Source organism: Lampetra planeri, chromosome 8 (assembly GCF_965212315.1).
Source record: "Lampetra planeri chromosome 8, kcLamPlan1.2.h2, whole genome shotgun sequence".
NCBI lineage: Eukaryota > Metazoa > Chordata > Hyperoartia > Petromyzontiformes > Petromyzontidae > Lampetra > Lampetra planeri.
In genome coordinates this window covers 14,609,692-14,629,312 of record NC_136114.1, presented here as the reverse complement: position 1 = coordinate 14,629,312, position 19,621 = coordinate 14,609,692, and the positions used below count along the sequence as shown (strand labels likewise).

At 56.6% G+C, this 19,621-nt stretch overlaps 1 protein-coding gene across 1 annotated transcript in view; it reads left to right on the top strand.

Annotated features, from left to right (window-relative positions):
• The window catches only part of LOC144720396 (beta-1,4-N-acetylgalactosaminyltransferase 3-like), a 52,181-nt gene that overhangs the window by 30,253 nt on the left and 2,307 nt on the right, over positions 1–19,621 (top strand). Inside the window, exons 9-18 of the mRNA XM_078597142.1 lie at positions 1,853–1,919; positions 5,223–5,372; positions 6,890–6,999; positions 7,342–7,463; positions 9,596–9,681; positions 12,139–13,003; positions 14,282–14,787; positions 15,543–15,696; positions 16,734–16,806; positions 18,585–18,738. Coding sequence (XP_078453268.1) covers positions 1,853–1,919; positions 5,223–5,372; positions 6,890–6,999; positions 7,342–7,463; positions 9,596–9,681; positions 12,139–13,003; positions 14,282–14,787; positions 15,543–15,696; positions 16,734–16,806; positions 18,585–18,738 — 2,287 coding nt within the window. The remainder of the gene's footprint in view (positions 1–1,852; positions 1,920–5,222; positions 5,373–6,889; positions 7,000–7,341; positions 7,464–9,595; positions 9,682–12,138; positions 13,004–14,281; positions 14,788–15,542; positions 15,697–16,733; positions 16,807–18,584; positions 18,739–19,621) is intronic.

Below are 19,621 nucleotides of genomic sequence, written 5' to 3'. Positions count from 1 at the left end.
TTAAAGAGATCGTAGCTTCTTGTTTTGTGTGTGTCCGCGTGTGTGTGTGGCAGCTGAGAAACTTTAGTCTCGTCTGGTTTTGACGAACGGCCGATCGATCGCGACGCAAGGGGGGGGGGGGGGGAGGTAATTCTGCGCCGCTCTGTCTCAAACGGAGACCGTCTCCACCGCCCGGTAGGGGCTCGCGATCGATCGAGAACATCGGTTTTTTTGCACGAAGAACACGGAGCTCTTGCGGACACCGTGGCTGCTGTTCATTGATTGAAAGTGATCCTGATAATGTCCGTGGGACGTCGCGTCTATGTTAATGCATCATCGCAAGATTCGCACGAATCACATTATGCCGACGTTGTCACACATGTCCCAGTCGACTGCGCCTTCTGTACGGGATCGAGTGTTGCCCCCTCGCACGCGAGGGTTTTTGCTTCCGGGTGCACCGGTTTTCCTCCCCACGCGAAGCCGCACTCTCATCGGCGGAATCGTTCCAAAAAGCGCAATGTGGCAGGAACCTCCTGATAATAAAATAATCCTCGTCATTGCCTGGGTGCATTTTTCCTGGGTAAATTAAGGTCATTGTTATAACGGTGACTCTACTCGTCACACTCATCTCTTGGACACGGGCGCGCTAATTGAGGCCAACCAATGTCTCAGTCGCCCAAGGGAGCACGTGATGCGATCGACTGCCCGTTATTTACACGTTGATGAAATGTCAACGCGATGGAATCACAAAAGGCGAGGGTGTTCTGAACGAAGCGCTCAAACTCATGTCGGACAGCTACGGACAGATAGCCCCGTGTGTAACGCCTGGGACACAGGAAGAGGTCGGTTCGATTCACACCCTCACGCCTGTGGTTTGTTTAGTTCGCACGTCCCCCCCTGTGGCCGCGTGGATTTGCCTCCGTGTCCTCCGGGTTTCCCTCCTCCACATCTAGAGACGCGCGGCTCAGAGTAGTTGTCTGCTCTGCATCTCCACACTCGGAGCCAGCTACCACGTGCGATGGCCAGGTCGCTTCTGAACGAGAGCGTGTATAGACCAGTGGGCCTTACCCGGTAAACTATGACCAGTTTATCTTCTTGGTTCTTTCGGTAAAGTCACGTAGAAGGGAAGTAATAAAATAATAAAACATAATAAAATAATTCTCACGACGTTTCGGCCACAACGCAAGCAGCCGTCATCAGGTGAAAACCAGGTCGGCTGCTTGCGTTGTGGCCGAAACGTCGTGAGAATTATTTTGTTATGTTTTGTTTTTATTATTTTATTACTTCCCTGTTACGTGACTTTACCGAAAGAACCAAGAAGATGAATCCCTGCAGTCACGAAAGCTTTAAATCGAAACTGACCAGTTTAGATCAGTCTAGCTACGAGAGAAGAGTTACCCGTTTTTTTTACACGCTTTTATTTAACTCACTGTCTGTTGTTGTTGTCGCTGTTGTTGTCGTATCCTCAAATCTTGGAACTCAATTTTAACCCACTTCCCAATGTGCTATCGACTGCAAACTTGGTATACTTATGTCATACTGATGACAATACTATATTCCATCATTAAAAATATAAAAACATATTTTTAAACCATCTTTTTTATTAAATTATCTATCGGCTTGGCTCTAATTGTCCACGCTCAACTAGCATTGGCTGTAAATCACCACGGTCCATTAAGTTATGGGGAAGCCTCGGGGCCACTTCCTGGAGTCGTGGAGTTCTGCCGTTACTCGTACGGTACATTTCATTAACGCGTGTTTTAATTTTTTTTTAAATATTGCTTGTTTGTTCTTTTCTTCTTTAAACGACAACGCAATTCCCTGTCGTGTTTTTGCTCCTCCGTCCCCGCCCCGCCCCGCGTCACCCGCCCAGTGGAGTCGCCTCGGCGCTCGCGGGCGGTTCCGCACCGTCGACTCGCGCCACCTGTCCCTCTACGCAGGTGAGAGCCGCACAGAGTACGACAAGGTGGCCCGCGTGGCCTCTCAGCAGGGGGCCAGTGCCGTGAGCGAGTCGCGCCGATGAAGGCCGCCACGGCGCACGAGGAGGTGACGTGGTCGGCATCACGACCTGCGGCCCCCCGGTGGAGATTTTGACACATTTTGACACACTTTGCACCAGCTAACTCTTTTTGGGCCGAGTGAGCCTAGGGGAGGCCCAAGTCCGGTCCAGATATTCGTCATCGGTGTTGGGGACTGCGAGTGGGAAGGCGACTCGGCTGGCCGGGGATTCGTTTTGCAGTGCGCTAACCACTGCACCACCGCTCCTCGTCTCACAACAGTCCCACACAAACTCTTTGGCTCTTTCGGTAAAGTCACGTAGAGAGATAAATAATGAATAAATAAATCACGACGTTTCGATCGCAACACAAGCGATCGTCTTCAGGTGACAAAATACAGCAGGCGAACTGCTGAGGCAGGGCTCTGCTGCACACTCACACACACCGTCACGCTCACACGTACACGTGTACACTCACACCTGCCGCAAAGACACACACACACACACCTACACACGAACAATCGCCATCACACACCTACACAGGTATTAAAAAAAAAACCCACAATGCCACACACACGGTCACACACTCACCGTCACCCTGTCACACACACTCACTCACCTCCGACTCTCATTCCCTCACCCCCAGCCCTCCCGTCGCATTCTACCTTCACCGCCATCATCCCCTCTCGCTGCTTAGCATATATATTGACTACATTTCCATCATGACTGACCCAAAACTCCCTGTGGATTTTATGAGCAAGTTTTTTGGGTTTATATTGTTGTGTTCACACGCGTGTGTGTGGTGTGTGTGGTGTGGTGTGTGTGGTGTGTGGTGTGTGTGGAGTGTGTGTGTGATGTGTGTGGGGAGCGGTGGTGTAGCGGTTAGCGCGCTGCGCTACGAAACTGGCGCTCACGGCCCAGTGACAATGATCTGAACCGGTCCTGGGCCTCCCCTAGGTCAACTCAGCCTCAAATGAGAACCTGCTGCGGTGCGTTAAAACATCGCCACTGAGAAGACAAAGGCGGCCGGGCGTGGTGCTTGCCACCCACCCCATCGTGAGCCGTTCTGGCCTTCATAGGTTCTCGCTAACAGCACTTGCCCCAACAGTCTGTCAAGGCTATACGGGGGATCTTTGTCTCTGTGTGCTCGCGGTGGGGAGCAGTGGCGCGGCAGTTAGCGCCGCACTGCGCTACGAACACCGGCGGACCCGAGTTCGATTCCCGCTCACAGCCACCGACAGTGGTGGTGGTGGTTTATCTGAACAGTGGCGAAATTGTGGACCCGTTTTTGGACCTCCCCTAGGTCGACTCGGTCTCAAACGAGTACCTGGTGTGGTGCTGGTCACAAGAGACCTCCCAGCCTTAACAGGGGCTCGCTGACAGCTCTTTCGCATGAAGTGGCTTCGTATTGAGAGTCCCTCTCCTTCACCAAACGAACATTCCCCCCGTACAGCCTGAAGAGACGACACGAGCAGCACCGATGAAAGCCGTTGCTGTACACAAGGGGGTGGGTGGCCAGCACCACGCCCGGCCGCCTTTGTGTCCCCAGTGCCGATGTTTACACACTCATTTGAGGCTGAATCGCCCTAGGCGAGGCCCAGAACCGATTCAGATAATCGTCACTGGTGTTGACCGTGAGCGGGAATCGAACTCGGATCACCGGTGTTCGTAGGGCAGTGCGGCGCTAACCGCTGCGACAATATGACTCGCACATCGGCGCGCGAGCCGTGCCCCAAGCACTCACGGCCAGCCACTCGCGCCTCCGTGAAGCTCCATCGCGGATGATGACGATGATGATGAGAGTCGGTGTGCGGGTGGTGATGGGTGCTGATGGGTGATGATGGGCAGAAGGGAGATGTGAAGATCGCTTCACGCTTCGTGGGCATCGTTTCGGTGTGGAGTATTTTTTTTAAAGCCACACAGTTGCAGGGCCCGGAGGCCCAGAACGTCAAGCGGCCAGGAACAAACAGCACCATGGGGGTTGTACTCGATGAGCGCAAGACATTTCTTGAATCGAGCGTGGTGATTATTACGAATGTTATTGTTGCAAGAGCTTTGAAAGAGGCGATGGGATGGAATTGCAAACTTGAGCAGTGCGAGAGAAGTAGAGACATATGTTTTGTTCACCTTCCCAACAACAACCATCTTCACCATGACAACAACCACCATCTTCACCATGACAACAACAACCATCCTCACCATCACAACAACCATTATCTTCACCATCACAACAACAACCATTATCTTCACCATCACAACAACAACCATCTTCACCATCACAACAACATACTGCAGCTTCTTCCTCTCTCTCAACAACCCCCACCTCTTCTGCCCGATCCTGTCATCATCATCCTGCTGCTGCTACTCCCTGCCCCCCAGCTACGACCAGGCCTAGCACAACCCCTATCACTACCCCTATCACTACCCCAACCCCTATCACTACCCCAACCCCTATCACTACCCCAACCCCTATCACTACCCCAACCCCTATCACTACCCCTATCACTACCCCTATCACTACTCCAACCCCTATCACTACCCCTATCACTACTCCAACCCCTATCACTACCCCAACCCCTATCACTACCCCAACCCATATCACTACCCCAACCCTATCACTACCCCTACCCCTATCACTACCCCTATCACTACCCCTACACTACCCCTATATCACTACCCTAACCCCTATCACTACCTGAACCTCTTCCACTACCCCTATCACTACCCTACCCCTATCACTACCCAACCCCTATCACTACCCCAACCCCTATCACTACCCCAACCCCTATCACTAACCAACCCCTATCACTACCCTACCCCCAGCACTACCCAACCCCTATCACTACCCCAACTCCTATCACTACCCCAACTCCTATCACTACCCTACCCCTATCACTACCCAACCCCTATCACTACCCCAACCCCTATCACTACTCCAACCCTTCCTCAACCACTCCCACCTGTTCTCCTGTCATTGCACCACCACTTTTAACACCAGTAACAACAACCCACACCACTCGCTATCTCAACGACCATCACCGCGTGTGCAATGTTAACATTGCTGTAAAGCGCCTTGGAACGAGGTGCTCTACAACAACCAAACGAACAGTCAAAGATAGGACAACGAAATTACTGCAGTTTGACGTTTCGCAGCCCACTGCCTTAGCGAGGGCAAGCGAGAGAGGCGCCTCGGCTCGACCCCCGCCGCTGACCGCACGGGGTCTGTGTTCGACTCCCGTGCGCACAGACGAGAGGGGCCTGCACATGGACGAGACGGGTCACGTGCCCCTGACCCCGGGGGGGTTAGGGAGGCCTCCACCCCGGGGGGGGACGAGCCCCTCCCCCAAACACCCCGCCGCCATGCTGGCGTACAGCCCGCAGGACACCTTCTTCACGGGTGAGGAGGCCACGCTCATTATCTTGAGATGCACACGTTGTACACGGGCAGTGCAGAAAGTGGGTTGACAGACAGGTACAACAACAAAAAGCGGATTATTACTACTACTACCAGATCTCGGAATCTAAGCGTGTCATATAAACATAAATAAATTGTTTGGTGATGATGATGCTGCAGCTGCAACGTTGGCATTGGTGCACAAACACAGCCACCAACAACAAACTCACACTCGTCAACAACAACAAACTCACACTCGTCAACAATAACAACTGTGGCCTTCAAAGAACAAAATATAAAATCGGCCACGTTTCGGGCAATGGACCTTATTCAGGTGACACAGAGGCCACATCAGAGAGGCGCACTCCACCTCTATTGCCTCTCCGTGTTCTGTGAATAAGGTCCATCGCCCGAAACGTCGCCTCATTATTTTACTTTCAAGGCCACATACACGGTGTTGCTAACGAACGAGTGCGTTGAGATTCAAGTGGGGAGTGGTGGTGCAACGGTTAGCGCTACGCTGCGCTACGAACTCGGCCACCCGAGTTCGATTCCTGCTCACGGCCAACACCCAGTGACAATTATCTGAACCGGTCCTGGGCCTCCCCTAGGTCGACTCAGCCTCTAATGAGGACCTAGTGCGACGCGTAAACATCGACACAAAGGAGACAAAAGCGGTCGGACGTGGTGCTGGCCACCCACCACCTCGTCTACCTTGCCGTCCTTCATAGGTGCTCGCTAGCAGCACTTGCCCCTACATTATGTTAAAGCTATACAGGGGATCTTTGTCTTTGTTGGGTTTTCAGCATGCCTCGTGTCAACTGGTCAATTGATCAGATGCCTTTGGCAACAGGGGCGGTGGGAGGCTCAGGAGCGACGTGGGCATAGCGGTGGTACCTATCGACGACACGGGCGATATCCCAGCACAGCAATTAGCCGGGTAGCTGTGGCCCTGCATGTTGGCCTTCAAGGCAGCAGTGTTGAGGCAGGGAGAGGTAGGTGGATCACCGCACACAGATGTTGTTGTGAAGCTCCCTTCCCGTGGGGGTCGAGAGGCACTGTCCCCTGGCTCGCCCGGAGACGGCGGTGCCAGCAAGTGGACTAATCGCCATCCGTTTCCATCTGTGTGCGGGGATACAGCGTTGCCCCCTCGCGCAATGCGTAGGCTTGCTCCGGATGCTCCAGTTCCCCCCCCCCCCCCACGTGTCTACTAAACACAAATCATCACGTGAGAACTGTTTGTCGTTGCGTTTGGTTTGTTGTGCTTCATCCGCACCTCCGATGGTTACGTATGGTGCGGACAGAAGTTCAACATACGTACAACTGGCTGAAAACATCTTAAAATAAAAAATAAACCCTTACGTGGCAGGACGCTCTTGAAAACGAGTCACATGACTCCGCGTGGCTCTCCTGGATGAACGAGTCAAATTAAACGCTGCTCGAGAGCCCATCCACCCCATCCACCCCATTCACCACACCCACCACACCCACCCCATCGCTCCCGTGTGCGCCCTGCCCAGTGCCCCTGCTGGATGAGCGCTGGCTGGCTGGCGGGCTGCCTGGCTGTGCCTACAAGCCGACCTACACCATCCGAGGCCACCCGCTCCTGCGCTACCAGGGCCTCCAGTTCGTACGTACGCGCCGCGCGCGTGCCTGCTGTGTACGTTCGTGCAATGAGGAAGCGCCATTGCCCGAAACGTCGCTGATTTTACATTGTTTTTTTTCTTCCCGTGTATGGCCGCAGTGTTATTGACCGATGTGTTGTGATGTCTGTGTGTTGGCACGAGCCGTGCCAGTGATGTGCTGTGTTAGCATTGTACTATATTAGTGCTGTGTTGTTGTTGTGTTAGTGGTGTGTTGTGCTGTCTGTTGTGCTGTGTGTCTGCTGTAGTAACGTGCTGTGTCAATGCTGTTCCATACGAGTGCTGCGTGTTGTGCTGCGTGTTGTGCTGCGTGTTGGTGCTGCCGCCAGGTGTACCTCTCCTACGTCTACCCCAACGACTTCACGCGCCTCGCGCACATGGAAAGCGAGAACGCGTGCGTCTACGAGCAGCGCGCCCTGGGTGGGGGGGCGGCCGGGGGGGGGCCCCATGGGTAACGCGCACCCCACGTGCGTGTCTGTGTCTGTGTGTACACGTGTGTGTGTGTGTCTGTGTGTGTACACGCGTGTGTCTGTGTGTGTGTGTGTACACGCGTGTGTCTGTGTGTGTGTGTACACGCGTGTGTCTGTGTGTGTGTGCACGTGTGTGTGTGTGTGCACGTGTGTGTGTGTACACGTGTGTGTCTGTGTGTGTGTGTACACGCGTGTGTGTGTGTACACGTGTGTGTGTAAGTGTGGGGAGCGGCAGTGCAGTGGTTAGCACGCTGAGCTGCGAATCCGGCGACCCGGGGGGTTCGATTCCCGCTCGCGGCCAACACCAGTGACGATTATCTGAACCGGTCCCGGGCCTCCCCGAGGTCGACTCAGCCTCAAATCGAGTACCGGATGTGGTATGTAAACATCGCCACTAGGGAGACAAAGGCGGCCGGGCGCGGTGCAGGCCACCCACCCCTTCGTGTGCCATGCCGGCCTGCATAGGTGCTCGCTAACAGCACTTGATCTGACAGTCTGTTCAGGCTATACGGGAGATCTTTGTCTGTTGTGTGTGTGCGTGGGTGGGGAGCGGTAGTGTCGTGAATACGGCGACCCGAGTTCGATTCCCGCTCACGGCCACCAACAACGGTGACGATTAACTGAACCGGTCCTGGGCCTCTCCCCTAGGTTGACTCGGCCTCAAATGAGTGCCCGGTGTGGTGTATAAACTTCAGCACTTGGGAGACAAAGGCGGCCAGGCGTGGTGCTGGCCACCGTCCCAATTGTGTTCCGTGCCGGCCTTCATAGGTCGTAGCTGCTCTCTCACCGCACTTGCCCCAACAGCCTGTTAAAAGCAATGCCGGGGGGGGATCTGTGTCCATGTAATTGGAGTGCGGCGCAGTGGTTAGCGACCTTGCAATCTAAACCCAGCATCCTGACTTCACTTCCCAGCCACGTCTGACATTGGTGGCGACACTTAGGTCCCCTCGGCCTGAAAACAGCACCTGGTGCCGTGCGTAAAGCACCGCGTGTCAACACCTGCCCGCTGCTACTACCCCAGTCGTGTGCAAGGGCTGCCCTTAATAGGTGCTCGCTAACAGAGTCTATGAAGCACGCGGGATGGTTGCCTCTGCTGGCGAGAGGGCGAGCGCTTGCGGTCGGCGGGGTAAGATAATCGACAAGGGATTTGAATCGATCGTTTCCGATCGATGCAAATTATATTTCAAGGTGGACTTGAGGCTTCCGGAGCGCATGAGCGAGAACTAACGAGGCAGACTATGGAGAGGAGTTCAATAAAAAAACAATCGATTATTGAATGATATTCTTGAATCGATTCTTGACCCGAAATCATGGTCACGGGGTGGGTGGGGTGGGTGTGAATCATTACATGACAGCTATGACAGTCATCATAACAACAACAACAGTAATTTAATAAATTTGGTACTTATAGCGCACGGCTATCATCACGAAGACGAGGCGCTACGTCTCCACCGCACAGCCCGCAGTAGTTTTCACAGAAGGGGGCGATGTGTCGGTCACTGCTGCCGCTGCGTGTGTGTGCGCCATCGGCGGCACGCAACGCCCTGCTCGTTCCTGCCGACGTCACGGGGATCTTTAACGTCCACCACTGCGAGCGGAGCAGACGGCGCGCAGTGATGCGTTACGGTTAATGCATCCACACCGCGGTTATGACCGGGGCGGCCCTCCGGAGTCAAACCGCGATTCCATTCTGCCCATCCCCTGACCCTCATTTGAACCGACTCTCTATTATTCAAATCACTAAACGTGTCGTGAACACACCACCACCACCACCACCTGACACAGCCAATTAGTAAAGTTCGTCGCGTAAACAAAAAATGTGGCGAATCGCCAGGGGAAGCTGGTTGCTGTAATCAGCAGCGAAACGTTGTAATCAAATTGTAAATGTTGCGTGTTTGCTCTCCACCCCACCGGTATGTGCTCAAGTAGTAACTAATTGGGCACACTTTGTTTTCACGACACATCTTACTAATTGGCTGTGTCGAGTGGTGTTGGTGGCGGGTTAACAAACACATTTATATTCACGCGATCTAACCCAAAAAAAAAAACTTTAATTACCAATGCCAATGCTTTCCTCTTTTCCGAACTACCCCCTCCTCTCCTGCCCTGCAAGGGTGGACTTTAGCCGCTACATGAAGGTGGACGCTGCCGAGGCCGGAGGGCAGGAGAACGCATCCACTCAAATGCCACGACCCCCAGGTAAACAATAACCAAACGAGAACAACGCCGCGATCATCATTCCTTCGTGTGCGTATTGTATGTGCGGTGAACTTCTTTCGCACCGTACGTAGCCAACCGTGATCAATAGGTGCGGGGGAAGGACAACAAACTACGAAACACAAATCATTTATGAACAAGTGAGTTTTCAATCTAGACGATTTAAAAGTGCATAGCTCAAGTGGCTTCTCTATAACGGAAAGAAGATCGTTCCAGACGGCCACATCGCGCGCGTCTGAACGTCTTTGTTCGAGGGCTACCCTGAGACACGCACAACCGCGGAGTGCCAGCCGAGGGAATGGATCGCGTGAGACAGGAGGTCGGTAGCGACACAATCGGCCCGTGTGGAGAGCAGGTGCCAGGTGGACGGACACCTTGCAAGATAACAATATCGATGATGATAACAATAATAACGCTGTTCACGTTTATACGCCGCAGCAGCGTATAGAAGAAGTGCATCTCCCACAATCTCGCAATCGTCGAGGATCCACAGGCACAAGCTGGAAGGCGGCAGCAGCAGCCAGGCTGTAGTGAGCCGGCGTTATCGACGATTGCCCAAGCTCTGCGATCCCCTACGCATTGGGATATTATCAGCCAACGAATGCGGGGAGCAAACCGGGGAGCACCCGGTGACAACCCAGGCGTGCGAGGGGGCAGCACTCGATCTCACACGGAAGGGACAGACGGTGCTAGTCCGCACTTTGCTATACCGCCTTCTCTCCGAGCGAGCCAGGGTGCGGCGCACGTTCATGCGGTGATCCACCAACCCTCGCCGCTGCCTCCGCAGTGAGTGAACACAGCCCGCGTGCAGCAGCGTAGCCACCATGATCGAGAATGTGCAGGCTTTGATGGCATTAAGATTCACCATCTCTTTCACAATCAGGCCTGGCGACCGCTGCTAAGATTCTGGGGCCTGCCGCTTATTGATTTTGTACAATTAGGTAATGAGTATTATTGGGATTTATGAGCGGGGGTTATGACGACGACGATGATCTCAGCGCAGAGTGGTCCATGCCCGAGAGGTACAGCGGAAGGTCTTCAACGCGCGCGGCCGATGCGTCTTGGAGCGCATTTGCGGCATGAACTGGAATCTCGCCGTGACATCGGAGCCACCACCTGTGCTGGCACTGCTGGATGAGGGCCTCCCCGTGCCCTGTGGGTCACGGGGTGGGGGTTACGTGACCAGACTTAACCCCAATGATCCGAGCAGGTTGGTGAAGACTGCCCTCTGGGTCCTACCACGCTGCATCGTACAGCAACCTGCCGTGCATCCTGGGCAATCCAAACACTGCCCAAGCTCAACCCTGTTTATCAATGCATCTGTCTCTCTTACCTGTCTCTCTGTCTCATGTCATGTGTCTCTCTGTATCTTTCTGTCTGTCTACATATTGTCTCCCCCTTTGTTTCGATAGCCCCTCTCTCCCCCAGAGTCTGCCCAGGATTTGACTTCGATTTGAGACAGACCATGCATGTTTCATGTTATCGCAATGTATATGTTTGCCCACTGTTATTTGTATGACCGGTCCAGCTTTATAGACGATCACCCCAAGATTTTATATGCATATTGAAATAACCGACGCACAACGCTGCACGTAACTGATAGTTGGTTATCACAGAATGTAGAAACCGCGGTGTAGCCAAGAAGATCACGAGTTCAGATCCCGGTCGGAGGTCCGCTCGGCACCACCATGACCATCATCACCACCATCACCACCATCACCATCATCACCACCATCACCACCATCACCACCATCATCATCACCACCATCACCACCATCACCACCATCACCATCATCACCACCATCACCACCATCACCATCATCACCATCATCACCACCCCTTTGACGTCGATAAAACGAGCACCACTTTGTGGGACGTCGAGCGTGGTTGTCCTGTAACGGATGGCCTCGCCCCCACCATAGCAATGTGGAATTCCTACCGCATGCCGTCACCCAGGAGACGCGTTGGCCGAGCGCGCCCGAGTCGCCCCCTGCTGCCCTCGGTGGGAGGCTGCGCACGGACTCGGCAGCGTCGATGCCATTGAAGCGAGCCTCGACCCAGCTGATGAGACGCTGAATGTCGAAACCGGTCTCGAGTTTTGTTTGTTTTGTGGAGAGACGGATACATGAAGGAGCCCGATGATCGATTTTGCTATTAGTATTATTATTAGCAGGATCCATGACCTATCCACTGCGGGATGAAGGCCTCCCCACACCTTGTATCATGTGCGCTATCTGACCATATTTCACCACGCTGGTCGGTGTGAGTTGATGAACGGGAGGTGGTGGGAGGAGGAGGGAAATAACCCAGGAGCAGTTCAGATATCGCTCGCCACTGATGTTGGCCGTGCCCGGCAATCAAACCTGGAACACCACTGGCTTCATTACGCAGTGCGCTAACCGCTGCGCCACCGCTCCTGTTCCCCGTCGCGAACCGCAGACGCGGAGAGACGAGCGGTCACGGGGAGGGTCACGGGGAGGACCGCAGCCGTAGCGGGGGGCGATCGTGGCTGCGACGGCCCCGCGAGTTGGGACCGCTCCGCGCGGGCCGCACGGACGGGTATCCGAGCCCAGGAGGCACCCACGGCCGGCGCGAGGCCCTCGGGGTCGCGGCCTCCGCGTGGCTGCGGGGCGCAGGGGCCGCGGGCCTCCGTCTCTCCGGGGGCGCCCGGGACGAACGGCAGCGGCGGCGGCGTTGGCGTCCGGCGCGACGACGAGTCGGCGTCTGCCGGCGGAGCGACGCGGCGACCTCGCCGCGACTCGAACCCCGACCCCGAGGCGGGGGACACTCGCGGCTGGCTCCGGCGGTCCGGCCGCGACTCCCGCGAGAGTCGGGCGCCCTCCAGCCGCTCCCTCCTCGTCCTCGAGGGCTTCGGCCCCGAGCCAAACATCTCGGCGCGTCGGGGCGACCTCGACCGAACCGGGACACGAACCGGGACATCGCTCCTCCTCGGCGGCGGTGGCGGCGGCCTCCGGGCGGGGGGAGGGGCCGCGCGCCCCCCGATCGAACCCCCGCCGCCCTCCCGCGCCCCGGCGGTGGCGACGGCCGCCGCGAGCCGGGGCCCGGGACGCGGGGGGCCCGGGCCCTCGTCCGCGGGGCCCTCCGAGAGGCCGGGCCGCGGGGAGGCGGCGCTGGACTGGGGCCGCACGTTCGCTGCGCGGGGCCGCGTGGACGTGGAGCGCGCGAGGTCGGACCGCATCGACCTGCGGTGCAACGTGGCCGGCAACGCGCTGGCGCCGGCGCGCGAGGCGCTGGCGGTGGCGCGCAGATTCGTGCAGCTGCTCAACGCCCGCGGAGGCCATCGGTGAGGAGCGGCGGTGAGGAGCGGTGAGCGGTGGTGGTGAGGAGTGGTGGTGGTGAGTGGTGGTGGTGAGGAGTAGTGAGTGGTGGCGGTGGTGGTGATGAGTGGTGGCGGTGGTGGTGGTGATGAGTGGTGGCGGTGGCGGTGGTGATGGGTGGTGGCGGTGGTGGTGGTGAGCGGTGGTAGTGATGAGTGGTGGCGGTGGCGATGGGTGGTGGCGGTGGTGGTGGTGAGCGGTGGTAGTGATGAGTGGTGGCGGTGGCGGTGGTGATGGGTGGTGGCGGTGGTGGTGGTGAGCGGTGGTGGTGGTGAGTGGTGGCGGTGGTGATGGGTGGTGGCGGTGGTGGTGGTGAGCGGTGGTGGTGGTGAGTGGTGGCGGTGGTGGTAGTGGTGAGTGGTGGCGGTGAGGATTGATGGGTGGCGGTGGTTAGGAGCGGTCCTGAGCAGCTGTGAGCGGTGGCGAGGAGTAGTGAGCGATGGTGAAGATTGGTGAGCGGAACCAAGCAGCGGTGAGCGGTGGTAGTGATGAGCGGTGGCGGTGAGGATTTTTTGGGTGGTGGTGAGTGGCGGTGGTAAGGAGTGGCGCGCGGGAGTAAGCGGTGGTGAGGAGCGGTGAGTGGTGGCGAGCAGCAGTCGTAGGGAATGATTGCTGGTGAGGAACGGTACGCAGACTCGTGCTATTCACATGCAAATAAATAGACAACTGAGCTCCTCCACCTTGCATCAGATACGCCTCATCCAGATCAAGCGTGGCCGCAGACTCGACCCCGGGTAGCGCTGATGACGGGCTACCCTCACGCACAGCAGAGGACGATGCGCACCTCCGAGTCGCTTTATCTCTTCGCTTATCAAACCGAGGAGAGCCTCGTCGAGTCTCGAGGCAGTTTCCCACGAGGGGTCCCCGCTGCACGCGAGGCACGTGTCGAGTGAATCCCGTACCCTTGGTTTCGTGTGCCAGGCGAGCACGCACGCTGCACTGCACGTCGCGCTGCGTGTCGCACCGCACGTGGCCAGACGCACGAATCGCCATCGTCAGGCGCCACGACGAAGGGTCCATGGCCCACGTCGTCACCTGTGACGTCGCTCTCCTGTTAAGGGGGAACGATGCCGCTGCTCCGTGCACTCCCGATTGAGTGATTTGCCGATCACTCCTCGGCACAATAGGGGCCGTGCCGTGCTCTGCTGTGACCCCCCCACTCCCCCCGTTTCCCCGCCCCCCCCGTTGCGTTCCGTTCTAACGCCGCCTGCGTCCATCGTCCCCGGCCCCGGGTCGCCGCGCAGCGCGCTGCGTCTGCGCCGGGCCGTGGCCGTGGAGAAGCGGCGCGACGGCGCCAGGGGCGGCCGCTACCTCCTGGAGCTGGAGGTGGAGGTCAAGGTCGGGGTCGGGGTCGAGGCCGGCTCCAGCGAGGCCCCCGTGGCGCGCCTCTCGCAGTACGTGTACGCCACGTGGGCCCAAGGTCCCCTCCGCCGTCGCGGCAGAGGCGGCGGTCACGTCGACGGCGAGGATGACGAGGACGACGAGGAGGACGATGATGAGGAGGAGGACTACCGCGGCGACGGGCGACTCGGCGGCGGCGCGGAGGTTTACGAAGGCGCCGCCCGCGATGACGACGACGACGACGCCGCCAACGACGGCGGATACGACGAGGAGGAGAACGAGGACGGCGTGGACACGAGCAGCGACGTGGTGCTGCCCGTGCCGGCCTCCAGGGCGAGGGCCTTCCACCTGTGCAGGCCCCAGGGCTTCTCGTGGAGGCCCAACGTGATGGTCCACTTCATTGTGCCAGGTACAGAGCGGGACACCGCGTGGCAACATCGCCCCCCCCCCACCCATTGCGTAAATCGTGCTCAACGACGCTCTCCTGGGTAAACGAGCAGAATAATAAAATAATGATGATGTTATTGTTGTTGATGATAAGAGGTAGGAGGCCAGAGTGAGTGCAGAGGTGGACGAATGTGGGTGTCAGGAGACACGCACGGAACGATGTGTGTGTGGGTGAACTGGTGTTGTCTTGCGGGGGAGAGTGGGTGGCGCGGTGTTTAGCGTATCGCGCTGCGAACTCGGCGAACTCGATTTGGCTTCCTGGCGATGGCCAACATCAGCGGCGAGTGCTATCCGGTCCCTGGGCCGCTCCACACTTCCCGAGCCCGCACTAACTTGCACGGGGAAGTATGGTGATATGAAGCGAGACCCGTAACCGGCACGGCGTGGGGAGGCCTTCACCCGGCACTAAATTGATCACGTCCGACGACCACGACGACGATGACACTTTGAGCACACGGACACGGAACGATGTCGCTCGTACAAATTGCCGTGCAGCACGTGCCCTGCCCGCGTTTCCGTGACGCAATCCATCGACGCGTCGGTCACGTGGTTTTGCTTCTTCATCTATCAACAAAACGAGGTTTGCCGGGGTAGGCGGGGGGGGATGTCCGTCCTGGGGAGTGTCCCTCCTAGGGGGGAGATCCTCCCGTCCGTGCTGGTGGCGTGCGCGTGTGCTCCTCCTCCTGCGTGTGTGTGTGCCCCCCCCACCCCGAGCAGTGAAGAACCAGGCCCGCTGGGTGCGCCAGATCATCTGGGACCTCGAGCAACTGTCCAGGGTGACCGGTGATCGGCGCTTCTCGCTGGTCATCGCCGACTACGACAGCGGCGACATGGACATCGAGAGGGCCCTGAAAGCGAGCTCCCTTCCCAGGTCTCCCTTCCTCCTGACCCTCACCCCCCTCATCACCGCCCCTCGTCCAGGCAGTGCGCACAATCGTCGCGAGCGCCGTTGTGGACAATGTAATTTTTTCTAAAAAATGAAGCAAAAAATAATCTGACAATGTATCCACCCCCCACCTCATTCTGGCATCTGTCTCTCCACGTGAAGTATCAACGTCAGTTTCACACATCCCATCGGCCACACGGCCCACCTTCTGGGAGTTCGTAATTTCAGCGGCGTTGGTTCAGCACTAATCAAAACTCTTGACCGGTTTCAACGTTCAGTGTCTCATCAGCAGAGTCAGGCTTGCGTGTGGCAATGCTGCCGAACTGCCAGATAGTTCTAGGCGAGGACCCTCTCTGTTAGACACGGTTCCTAGCCCCACGCGAAGCTCGCTTGACGCGTCGCTTTGGCTCTGCTCGCCCGTCGGTCTCGGTCGGACGGTCACGGCCCACAGAAGTGGCTATCACAGAGCCACTTCTGAGATCCCTTCAAGTGACGCTCCGGGCCCACACCGAGGGGGGCAGCACTTTGCCACCCACCGCGTGCGGCAACCAAACTAAGTTTTTTTTTTTGCCAAATAACAAAACAAAAACTTGAATGTCATGGAGTTCTTCTGTGCGGTCGTTGGTGACGGGGCTGAGACCTTCAACTGGGTACACTTACACCCCGGACTGCTCAGCACGGGGCTGGAACCCCGGGACTTGAACTCCGCCACGTGCTGCACAGCGGACCTCGTGTGTGCTCGCGTCCCCAGGAGGCGACCTGCGCACCATTCCCACTCACGGCACAAGCCGGTCATGGGCCTACCCCTAGGTCGACTCAGTCTTAAATGAGTACCCTGTGCGGTGTGCAGTAAACATCGGCACTGGGGATACGAAGGCGGCCGGGCGCGAGTGGCGCTGGCTACACCATCCCCTCGTCGTAGGTGTACGGCACCGGCTTCGCTCGCTAACGGCACTTGCCCCGAATGCTTGTCCCTGCTACACGGGGGATCTTTGTCTCTGTCTTTGTGTGCGTGCTCGCAGTCATCAGTACGTGAGGCTACAAGGGAACTTCGAGCGGTCGGCCGCTCTGCAGGCCGGGGCCGACCTCGTCAAGGTGAGTTCACGCGACCGGCGCTGACCAGCAAAGTGCCCGGAGAGTTCCACCTCGCGGGGAGAAGCCGTCGAGGTGGATCGCGATGTGGGTTCACGCGGCCTTCCCAAACTAAAACCTTCCAGAAAAGTCGGTCCGGGTGTTCGGTATTCGTGACGAGCGAGTACCTCCGGAATAGACTCGAGATGAACTGCGTCGATACCTCCCGCCTGCCCAGCCCCCCGCACCGACCCCCCCTCCCCTCCCCCCGTTTCTAGCGACGGACAAGCAGCTACTGCAGCTCTGAGCGATGATAACAACTTTGGCGTGAAGCGCACAGATTCGGCCAAAGTAGAAATGTTAATGGGCTCCCAGTTGTAGTGGCGTGCGAGCAAAATAAAATAAAAATGTAAATCTCCACCTTTGTACATTGTATACCCGCACTGACCAGTGTGGTGAAGTATGGTCAGTTGACCCCCCCAGAACCGGCCCTAGACCTTTGGGGGCCCTAAGCAAAATTTGGTTGGAGGCCCCTTTGATGTATGATTTTTTTCACCCACTAACTAGCAGTGACTCTAGGGGGCCCTCTGCTGGCCACGGGGCCCTTTGCAATTGCAAGGATCGCTTAGTGGCTGGGCCGGCTCTGGACCCCCCCCCCCAATCCATCCCCCCCCCCACCCATGATGTGCACGACGTGGGGAGGCCCTCATCATCCATCCAGCAGTGGATTGACAAGAGGGGATTGTAAGGGGGTGGGGGAATGTCTCCAGTTGTCTTGACTTCCTCGTCAGGGCCACGATGGGGAGTTGGGTGGGGGGGGGGGCAGCTGTAGACAAACCGAAGTGTCCGGTGAAGCCAAGAGGGGGCGCAATCGTCACGAGATTTCTATCTCTGACTCACCATCCACGCCACGAAATTTATATCCCTGACTCAACGTTCACGCCACGATATGTGTATCTCCTACAACGTTCATGCAACGAGATTTGTATCTGACTAGGCCCTAAAGAGTCGGCCTTCTTTAGGGCCTAGTCTCACCAGCGAATGCCAAAAGGCGAAGTTCAACATACATATGCGGGGATGTTTTGATAATAAAGGTGTTTTTGGGTTAGATCGCGTAAGTACAAATGTGTCGTACCACTCCACCAGCCGAAACAGCCAGTAAGGTTTTTCACGTAAACAACGCGCCAATTGGTTACTACTTCAGCCCACCGGTGTTGGAGAGGAAATCCAAAAACATTTACAATTATAGCTTCCGAGTCGTACGAGATCAGGGTCACCGTGGGCGATTTGGCCCAAGGCCTGGATAAATATCACTGGATCGCAAACCACGGCAGCAGAGATCGCTGGCGGAGACAATTCTTACGTCTCAAAATGTGATTCACTGCATCCCGCCATCGCACCCCTTCTCCTTAATGGAGTTGGCCAAACATCCCACGATAGGGCCACAGGGCTTGGACAATTGATGGCGCCCATTCTGGCTGCCTTCCTGCTTCTCTGTGGTTTATCACGCCTCTGAATCGTTCTCTTTTGAACGAAAACATGCACGTACAAAAATCCAAATAACTATCGTTGGCATCTTTTATCACTATCCGATCGCGTCCCATCCCATCTCATCCCAACCAGTCTCGTTTTAATCCCATCTCATCCCATCCCAGCTTGGTCCGTCCCACTTAATCTTATCACATCCTGTCCCATCCCGTCACACGTCCTCCGTCCCACATCATCCCGTCCCGTCTCCCTGTCTCGTCTCACCGGCCCCGTCTCCCTGTCTCCCTGTCTGACCGTCCCCGTGTGGCCGCCAGGATGCGCACAGCGTGGTGTTCCTGTGCGACCTCCACCTGCACTTCCCGTGGGGGCTGGTGGACGCAGTGAGGAGGCACTGCGTGGAGGGCCGCATGACCTTCGCCCCCATGCTCATGCGGCTCAGCTGCGGCAGCCTTCCCACGGAGCCTGACGGTGAGGGACGGCCGCATCCACACCGAGACCCCCCGACTCTCAGAGTTGTTAACTACCTCGCCTGGTATGTAGGAGGTCGTGGGTTCGATCCCGACGCTTGCTTGGAGTTCGCGTGTTATCTGTTTTTTCCCAAGTCGCGTGGATTTTTCTCAGGGTCCTCCGGTTTTTCTCTCCACATTTAGAATCAACGTCAAGCTTTTAGAGTATTTGGCTGCTATAAATTGCCACGTGACAGCCACTTTGTTGAGCTATCATTTGTGTCCAAGTCGCTTCTGAAAATAGCTATATAGCTCAGTGGGCCTGACCTGGTGAAATAAAAAAAAATGGTTTAGTTGTAGTTGAGTCTCAGAGACTCTTGAAACGCTGAACCATGAAACTCTTTAGAGAACCTGTGGACTGAGATTCTACGGCATTGAGACCCAGAGACCCCAATAACCTGAGCCCCATGAATCCAGAAGACCCACAGTCCCCGAGACTCCCAAACACTCCTGGACCCCTAAAGGTCTTGACACTCACCAGATGCCTGGATCCCACAACTGAGACACTGAGGTGCTAATAAACGGAGACCCCTGAACCCTTAGACCTGACATCGAGACCTTAAGCCCCAATATTCTGTGATCTGGACATCCAAAGACCCTGAGACCCAGAGACTCCAAGATCCATAGATTGAGAGACCCCGAGATTCCTGGACACGAATGCCTCTGTCATCCACGATCAAGGAGCCAGAATCATTTATACAGTTTGTCTCACTTGTTCCATCTCACTTGTTCCGTTTCATTCCATTCCATATGTTCAATCTCGTTCGTTGCATCTTGTATGTTCCCTCTCGTTTGTTCCGTCTCGTACCGTCTCGTCGTATCAATCTCGCCCGTTCCGTCTCCTC